Source organism: Lepidochelys kempii, chromosome 1, assembly GCF_965140285.1.
Source record: "Lepidochelys kempii isolate rLepKem1 chromosome 1, rLepKem1.hap1, whole genome shotgun sequence".
NCBI lineage: Eukaryota > Metazoa > Chordata > Testudines > Cheloniidae > Lepidochelys > Lepidochelys kempii.
In genome coordinates, this window is record NC_136380.1 from 120054535 (window position 1) to 120064191 (window position 9657).

Consider the following 9657-nt stretch of genomic DNA (forward strand, 5'->3'; position numbering starts at 1 on the left):
GGCTCCCGGAAGTGGTGGCTGGTGGCGCGCGCAGGCTTGGTTCAGGTTGGGGGTTCGATGCCCGCCGGGTGCCGCTTGCCCCCATGTCCCAGGCCGGTCCGGGCGCGGTGGCCGCGCTGGAGCCCCCGGCGGTGGCGACGCTGAAGCGGGCGGTGGAGCTGGACTCGGCGTCCCGCTTCCAGGAGTCGCTGGTGTGTTACCAGGAGGGGATTGACCTGCTGCTGCAGGTGCTGAAAGGTACCGACGGGCTGGATCCCCACACCCGGGCTCCGCGGCGTGGCCCCTACCTCCCCTCCAGCGCTGTAGCTCACCCCACCCAGAGCCGGGGCTGGCTTCCTGCCCGCCCCGCTTCGCCGGCAAAGGTCGGGAGCCGCAGCGCCAATGCAACCCCCCCGGCAGAGTTAACGCTGCTCCTTCCTGAGCTTGCAAACGTTTGGGGCTGGGGGCTGTCATTTTCTCCGGGGTTGCAGAGAGCGCGTGGCGGGAGGGAGCCCAGCTCTGGCTGACCTGCAGGTGCTGCCTCTTTAAGGCCTGGTCTATACTAGAAAATGACGTTGTCTTAACTATGTTGGTCAGAGGTGTGAAAAATCCACACCCCTACCTGGTGTAGTTAAACCGACCCAAATCCCTGTGTAGATGGTGCCCGAAGAATTCTTCTCACAACCTAGCTACTGCCTCTTGGGGAGGTGGAGAACCCCTCCCCTTGGCTTAGGAAGTGTCTAGGCTGAAGCCACACAGCTGTGCTACTGAAGTGTTTTAAGTGTAGATGAGCCCTAATAACATTAATGTATGTGCTACATGCTTAGAGAGGCGGTGATGTGCATGTTACGGTTATATGTGCCTGTGTTGGGTCTCTCTTCATAAATGACTAAGGCCTGGTCTACACTAGGAAATTAGATCGGTAACTAAATCTCTCAGGGGGTGTAAAAAATCCACATCCCTGGACAATGCAGCTAAACCGACCTAACCCTGACTGTAGATAGAACAAGGTCCGTGAGAGATTACCTACACTGGGGAGAACCCGTCCTGTCAGTGTAGATAGCATCCTCACTGAAGTGCTACAGCAGCACCACTGTAGCATTTTAAATGTAGACAAGTGCTAAGAACATTACTGGCTACACCTGCCAATGTAGAGCGCTTTGAGTTAAACCCGCCTTCACAGAGCGCAGTAGGGAAAGCGCTGCAGTCTGTCCACACTGACAGCTTCAAGCGCACTGGCATGGCCACGTTTGCAGCACTTACAATGGCATTGGGAGCGGTGCATTATGGGCAGCTATCCCAGCATGCAAAGTGGCTGCAACTGTGCTTTTCAAATGGGGGGGTGGGTGGAGTGTGACAGAGAGTGTGTTGTGTGTATGTGGTGGGGAGAGAGTGGGTTTTTGGGGGGCTGAGAGCATGTCAGCATGCTGTCTTGTAAGTTCAGACAGCAACAGACCCTCCCCTGCCCCTCTCTCTCTCACACAGCATTCCACAGTAATGGTTGCTTTGTCTGGAAGGAGATAAGCAGCCAGCAGCCGCTGTCAGAAACGGAGCTTTTAAGGGGCATTTCTGCATTCCTACAGCCAATTCCAAACAATGATAAGAGCGGCCACTTGACTTAAGGGGATTATGGGACATATCCGGAGGCTGATCAGAGCGCACTAAAACAACAACTCGTTCACACTGGCACCACAGCAAATGTTATTCCACTCGCAGAGGTGGAGTACCAGCAGTGCTGAAGCCGTGGAGTGAGAGCACTCTGTGTCTTGCCAGTGTGGATGGGTAGTGAGCTGGTGCACCCATGGTCCTTTATTGCGCTGTAACATGCAAGTGTAGCCAAGCCCTTCCCCCCCACACACACACACACAGGTTCAAGAAGCTTATCCTGGGGTATATGCAGGCTTGGAAGGTTTAGATTTGTATTGATAAATGTTGGTAAGGGTTGATTTCACCAGAAACACACAAAATATTTGTGTACTAACAAAGTATTTCCATGAATAATAATCAAAATTTACAGAAATAATGGAAAGAAGAACTGCTTGAGAACATATTAGAGTTTCATTTAAGGATATTTAATTTGTATATTTTGACATGTGATGTTGATAATTTGTGTTTTAACCATTAAAAAGCTTTAATTTGTTGAATCTCAACTCCTACTTTCATTAAATAATGTCTCACCACCCACCCATAATTTTCTGGAACTGTGAAAATTTTTAAAGTGATTAAAATAAACATTGATATTACCAGTCAAAATTATTTTTAAAAAATATCAAATTCTGCCAAGCCTAGGTACACATAATGAAAAATATTGAGAATCAAATAGTAAAGGGTCTGGCTCTTGGGCATGGATGTAGGTCCAGTAGAGGATCTCTCTCCTCTCCTTTAGACTGTTGAATGAAAAAAAAATTAGAGGACTTTATATCCTGGGGAATAATTACCAGACGTAGTTGTCCTCCTTTTTTGAGATAATCTGAATATTTTTGATTCACAGCTACAAAAGATGAAACAAAAAAAGCTCATTACAGACAAAAAATACCTGAATACATGAAGAGAGCTGAAGCTATTAAAAAACATATTGAAAAAGAAAGAGAAGGTATGAAGTTGTACTGTAAATTCTTTTAAATGTTCATGAAATGATGCACTTGTACATCTGAAGTTACAATACAGTTACCTAGGATTTATAGAATACAAGTGTATGATTGCACTGTCTTGTTTAGTGAAGGATACTTCTTTTTTAGATGGTAAATACCACCAGCAAATTAAAATTGAAGAAAATTCAACTGGTTTCAGCTATGAGAAGGTTTTCCAAGACTACCTTAATGAGACCGTTACAGAAGTTTGGGTAGAGGACCCATACATCAGACATGTTCACCAGGCAAGTGGATCTTGAATGTAGTTTATCTATAAAACTATAACAATTTTTTTCAGTTATTAAATAATCAAACTAACTCTTACAGTTCTACAACTTCTTAAGATTCTGTGAGATGCTTGTTAAGGGGCCCTGCAGAGTGAAAACTATCCACCTCCTAACTTCCTATGATGAAGTAAGTATCTAGACTTCATGTATAATATCTATTATTCATATTTACCAATATTTGATAGACTGAGGCCCTCTCTCCTTCAACAGGAGATGCAATCAGGTCAAGAGGATTTAACAAACACTGAATAGTGTAATTCCAAATATTTTGCTAACTAATAAATTCTACTTATGTGGCATCCTAAGTGGAAGTGACCCTGGAAGAAAGATGTTTATATTGTCCTAGTTGACTGTCTATTGTAAGAAACACCATTAAATAAATTCTGCTGGGAGACTCTTTATAATAAGGAAGGCCTGGATACATTTTGATATTTTGGGATTATGACAAGTATAAACCCTCTCATTGTCATTATACTCATTCTAGCCCAAATCTTAATCTGAACAGATAATCCAGTGTACTGGAGAGGCAGCATATCTAATGGTTAGCACATGGGACCCTGAGGGAGAACTGAGTCTTTGTGCATAATCAGTCATTGGCTTGCTTATGTGATTTTGGCCACGGTAGTCACGGTACCTCAGTCATCCCATCTGCAAAAATGAGTATAATTTATCTGCCTTCATAAAGCATTTTGAGACTTAGATAAGAGTAAGAACAAAGTGGTGTTAGTGAATTGAAGAAGATAAATGGACACAATTGGAACATGCAAGATGAAAAAACAACTTTTACTCTTAACAGGGTAGTGGAAAGAGTCAACAGACAAGTAGCCTAGAAGAAATAAAGCAATCACTAAAGAACTATGGAGTAACACTGAATGTCTCATTTTCATCTTCAATTCATGATCGAGAAATAAGGTTGGTGATGCAGAAAACCAATAAATTCCAAATTATTTAATCTTGACAAATTATCTATAACCATGGTTACAAATGTCATTCAAGGCAGAAGGCAGTTACTTTATCCAGTAAAGTAGGTTCTTCATAGTTTTATACTGTGTTCAACTTTGGGACCGCTGGGTCTAGTTTTTAAAACAAGACATTGCTGTATTATACAGTTGACATCTACTCTAGCTAGAAATTTTGATTGAAATGGTGGGAGGAATTTGCATAACTTGTAGATATGATTACGGTTTTTTTCCTAATTATGTTAAATGTACCTACAGTTTGTAAACTTGTGAAGATGGAATAATATTGGGAATTTTTTAAATAGATTCAACAATGGATGGATGATTAAGATTGGAAGAGGGCTTGATTATTTTAAGAAACCACAGGTAGGTGTGTATTTTCTTTTGAATGAATTTGAACTACAACATGGCTTATTCTAAAATTGTGTTCCTTTTTGCAGGGTCGTTTTTGCCTTGGATACTGTGACTTTGATTTGAGACCATGTCATGAAACAACAGTGGATGTCTTTCATACTAAACATACAAAGAAAACATGACCAAATATTTCTGTTATTTAATTACTGCTCTTACAACCTTTAAATGCCTGCTTTTAAATTTCTCTCAATTACATGTAGTGTACACTTTTTATGGAATAAACTATATTTTTTTATATTTTTGATTACTTGCAGTGTGAATTAATAGAATTTCTAAACTAAATGGGGTAACACTTTAAAGCAAGGTACAGTAGAACCTCAGAGTGATGAACACCAGAGTTCCAAACTGACTAGTCAACCACACACCTCATTTGGAACCAGAAGTACACAATTGGGCAGCAGCAGCGACAAAACAAAAAAGCAAATACAGTACAGTACTGTGTTAAATGTAAACTACTAAAAAAACTAAAAGGGAAAGTTAAAAAAATTGCAAGGTAAGGAAACTGTTTCTGTGCTAGTTTCATTTAAATTAAGATAGTTAAAAGCAGCATTTTTCTTCTGCAGAGTAAAGTTTCAAAGCTATATTAAGCCAAGGTACAGTTCTAAACTTTTGAAAGAAAAACCATATGTTGTCCAGAATTACGAACATTTCGGAGTTACAAACAACCTCCATTCCCAAGGTGTTCGTAAACTCTGAGGTTCTACTGTATCAAATATGATGAATTAGCAGTGCTAAAAGTTCACAAGTGCTTAGGAAACTAGTTACGTTTCTGTAAATTATACACGCTTCACAAACTTAGATGTTTTTGATCCAACACAGAAAATCCAAATATATAGAAGTTAGGCAACTGTCTTTAGTATTATACTTTAAAGAAAAAAACAATAGGATTGAAGGAAAACACCATGTACATTGGTCAAACTGGACAGTCTCTACGTAAAAGAATAAATGGACACAAATCAGATGTCAAGAATTATAACATTCATAAACCAGTCTGAGAACACTTCAATCTCTCTGGTCATGTGATTACAGACCTGAAAGTTGCGATATTACAACAGAAAAACTTCAAAACCAGACTCCAGCGAGAGACTGTTGAATTGGAATTCATTTGCAAATTGGATACAATTAACTTAGACTTGAATAGAGACTGGGAGTGGCGAAGTCATTATGCAAGGTAACCTATTTCCCCTTGTTCCACCCCCCTCCCCCGGTTCCTCAGATGTTCTTGTTAAACCCTGGATTTGCGCTGGAAATGGCCCACCTTGATTATCATACACATTGTAAGGAGAGTGATCACTTTAGATAAGCTATTACCAGCAGGAGAGTGGGGTGGGGGGAGAGAAAACCTTTTGTAGTGGTAAACACCCATTTTTTCATGGTTTGTATGTATAAGAACATCTTCTGTATTTTCCACAGTATGCATCCGATGAAGTGAGCTGTAGCTCACAAAAGCTTATGCTCAAATAAATTGGTTAGTCTCTAAAGTGCCACAAGTACTCCTTTTCTTTTTGTGAATACAGACTAACACGGCTGTTACTCTGAAACCATGTTAAACTGTAGCTCAGTTAACTAGATAATTAAGGCCAATTGTTTCCTTCTAAAACAAGGTGGAGAGCTGTAAAATCAGTGAATATTTGTGCAGAGTCCTCTGTGAAATACCATTTGGCAATCACACCACAATTTAACACCCTTCAAAAGTCTCCATTTCAGTGATTAACTTATTTGAATACTAATGGCAGTGCATGTACTGAGGGGCCCACATACGGATAAATGGAAGATAACTGAACAGAATATGTCATACTTGATCAGACTGTCTAAATGTGTGGTCCTGCTTTGTGGCCATTATCCTTCCAGTTGAGGACTAGAACCATCAAAGAGAGCAAGACACAGGAATCAAAATGCAGTTCTCCTGCATGATGTCTGAGCTGGTGACAGGTGCATGGCCCATTATTTACTGATACTGATTTTTTTCATGATGTTAACATGCAAACTTTACCATGTAGACCATAAGATGGAAGTCTAGAATAAAATTTAATTTAGAGCCTAAAATGTAGATCATGCGGATACTCCATGTATACATTTAACTTTAAACTCTTAGAAGTTAACAAACGTATCAAAATACCACCTCATATTAGTCTAGTGGCTTCAGTCTTTTTAAAACAAACTATCATTCTGTCCAAATCCAATATAGCTTTCCAGCAAGTCACTGCCTCTGAGATGTGAACTCTTAGCATATAGATCTAGTCTGAAGTATCTTCATGTATTTGGGTGACTAAGTACATGTTCATTTCAGTGATTGAGAAATAGTTTCATGTTGACAGTGGTGATATGAAATTTAGTTTTATAATCAGTCTAATTAGTAGTTACACAATCAGTCATGAACTAAAGCACTAGACTCCAAGAACGTTAGTGGATAAATCAAGAGAAAGTTATTTCAGTGGTAACTTACTCCTATAAAATCAACTTGCACAACATACTGAAAATAAACATTTTATTCTACGTTTTTAGTAAATCATGCACTAGTCCATATCAGAGATGTGACTTACACTTTCATTATGAAAATCACATTAGTGTCATCACATTCTCACATAAGAGACTCCACTTCCTGTGCAACTCATAGTTTTGTGGACATATTCTCAGCAGAGCACTTGCTAATATTGTGGTTTCACTGGGGCAAAACTTACTGCCAATTAGGTTTTTCTCTAGTTCATTGCACATTGCTGGTGGCAGCCACTGCTCTGGCAAATCTATGTTACAAACTTCAATTCTCCCATGCTTTACATGAATATCCACTTTAACTTCAAGGAGAATATGTTCATACACTATGTTAAAGCAACTGCTAATACTAAATTTTGGTGTCTTGCCATATATCCATTCCCAGGTTTGTAGTTCTTTGGTTTTATTATTAATTCCAGGAAACACTGTCTCATCGGCTGGGTTTATTAGGGTAATATGATGGTCAATTTGATGGCATCTTGCATATTCTGCAGCAACAGCATCCATGACCATCTCACATGTTAATGTAGGATCCTCTTCAAAGAGATTTTTCACTAAAGCAGGCATGCTAGGAGTGGCATTGCTTTTTATCCCCTTGTAAGGACTCTTCAGTACAGCAGATAAAAGAAACCTATCTGCATTGCATAGCAAAGTGCAGTGATGATAAGCAACCGTCTTTCCTAGCTTTGCAGCAGTACCTGAGATTTTAAAATTCCCATCTAGCAAGAGATCAAATCTGTCAGTGGCATACACATCTAACTGGGGTTGCAATCCTTTTAGAGCCCTAACAACCAATTTTAAGTTTTCCATTCGCTCATATTTTTTCTTGGATGTGAAGAAAGTAAAATTGATATTGCCCAGATCATGGTAAACCGTCCCTCCCCCACTTCTCCTTCGAGCTAGTTTTATGTTCTTCTTCCTCATTATCTTGAGGTTACATTCCTGCCAGGGATTCTGGTGTCTCCCAATCACCACAGTGGGAGAATTTCTCCAAAGGAAAAGAACCTGTCTGTTCTCTAAATTCATGTTGTCATGAATCCAATCTTCCACAGCCAAATTCTGGTAAACATCACTAGAAACAGACTGTAGAATGAGTCCTCTGTTTGCTGTACACTTGAAGCCAGCTGCTGAAATCTTGAGGACATAAAATAACTGAAAATAGTTCTTCAGGGATGATGGGATTACCATGGTTTTAATAAAATTATCAGATAACTTGTGAAAGGAGAGGCAGGTCTGTCAAAGTTTAGTATAAGATGTTCATAATCCGCACTCCTCCAGTACAAACACATCACTAAAGGCAATCATGCTGTACTCACTTTCTTCCCAGGATACCAAATAGTGATGCTACCACAATGAATGTGTTTTCAAGGTAGATTTCCTTCTCCCAGATATGATGATGGTATTCCACCACAGGTGCATGGTCAATATCTAAGATGGGGCTATAGAAGGCTGTTTCCTCTTGCTGCATATTACTAGAAGTGAGGAAGGGGAGGAAAGTATAGTATCTGATTGTATTTGTTTTCCCCCCTACAATGTAATTTTACAATACTGTCATTAACATTGATCCTGGGGGAATTCTGTGCCACTGCGCATGCGCAGAATTCATGGTCCCCTCCTCTCCAGATTTCTTTGCTTCTCTGCAGAAAAGTGACTTACTGCTGGGGAAGCAAAGGGAAGCCACAAGAGTGGTCACATGCCCCACCACACTGAGCCCAAACCAGCTATACCCAGACCCCCACCCCACCAAGCCCCACTCCCCAGCACCTGGACCTCCCGCTGAGCCACAACCACCTTCCCCTGGACGCTACTGCAGACTGCCATTGCTCCTGCACCCGGAACCTTCCAACCAGCCCCTGTTCATCAAGATCCCCTCCCACACACACAGCTGTATCCAAGCTGCTAGCAGCCAGACTGCCCCACACAGAACCCTCTCACCCAGCACTTGGATCTGCTCTCACACGAGGAGTCTGCCTGTCCACATCTGGTGCGCCTGGCATAGAGGGGCAGGGCCAACCACTGGCACCATCAGGTGCAGCCTCAGCTCTGTATCTGAGGGGGAGCTGTAGGGTGATCTCCCACTTCTGTGTAGCCAATGGCCTGTGCTCCCCACTCCCATGCCGCAGCCTCCACATTTATGTATTCACAAATAAAATTTGCAGAATGGTGCAACATTTCAAAACGTCTGCAAAATTTTTATTTTGTTGGCACGGAATTCCCTCAAGAGCAGCAGAAGTATTTAACAATCTAGTCTGCCACAAATATGCAGGTTAACTTTTTAAGGAGTCAGTAAAGTGGTCCAGCTAATACGTGCAGGATTTAAATGGCCCTGGACACTAAAACGCGTCGTCTTGTCAAGGTCACTCTTCCCCCCCCCGCCCCGCTTCAGGGACCGCGCTAGAGAGGAGCGGGCATAGGTCAGTTCCGTGCCCAGTCGCTCCTTGGCGCCGGAGTTACCAACCCTGCCGGGCGCAGGAGCCGCGGGCGGGGCGCGAGCGCGACGGAGGGGGCCCGCCCGAGGCTATTTTAGCTCCGCGGTGACGGAACGCGCTGGGTGTGACGTTCCGCCGGCTCGAGGAGGGCGGGGCAGGGAAGCTCGGCAGCGCCGGGGGGGCAAGTGGGGGAGGGGAGGGGAGGGGAGGGGCACGTGCCCTCCTGTTACGCACCCTCCGACGGCAGACCGCTGGGACGCAGACCAGGGGCGGGTGGCAGGGTGGGGCCGGGCCCGGCTGTGCCAGGAGAGCAAGAAACCCCGAGCGCCGGTGCCTGTAGCGGGGTCAGGTCACTACTCACGGCGGAAGACTCCAGCCGCCTCCCGTTCCCACGCGGCCCGTTATATCGACCGTCTGTCCTCGGTGCGCATCCCAAACCCTTCCGGCCCCGCGCCGCAGCTGGGAC

General features: G+C 42.9%; 2 protein-coding genes across 3 annotated transcripts; one reads left to right on the top strand and one right to left on the bottom strand.

The window, feature by feature from the left end:
• Positions 1-57: 57 nt before the first annotated feature.
• MITD1 (microtubule interacting and trafficking domain containing 1) lies at positions 58-6298 on the top strand. Its single transcript, XM_073352421.2, is given in 8 exon segments — positions 58-82; positions 85-237; positions 2471-2572; positions 2718-2854; positions 2937-3023; positions 3693-3808; positions 4161-4221; positions 4296-6298. Coding segments are annotated over 8 exon segments (777 nt in total). The 3' UTR covers positions 4392-6298.
• Positions 2036-9657, bottom strand: LIPT1 (lipoyltransferase 1). 2 transcript variants are annotated; one of them, XM_073352397.2, is made up of 2 exons: positions 9553-9657; positions 2036-8234 (listed from the first exon to the last, which is right to left on the bottom strand). In XM_073352397.2, the coding sequence occupies exon 2, from the start codon at positions 7948-7950 to the stop codon at positions 6829-6831; it is 1122 nt and encodes a 373-aa protein (XP_073208498.1). In that variant the 5' UTR covers positions 7951-8234; positions 9553-9657; the 3' UTR covers positions 2036-6828. The 2 variants fall into 2 exon arrangements, with proteins under 2 accessions (XP_073208498.1, XP_073208507.1); XM_073352406.2 differs by having other exon boundaries at positions 9426-9657.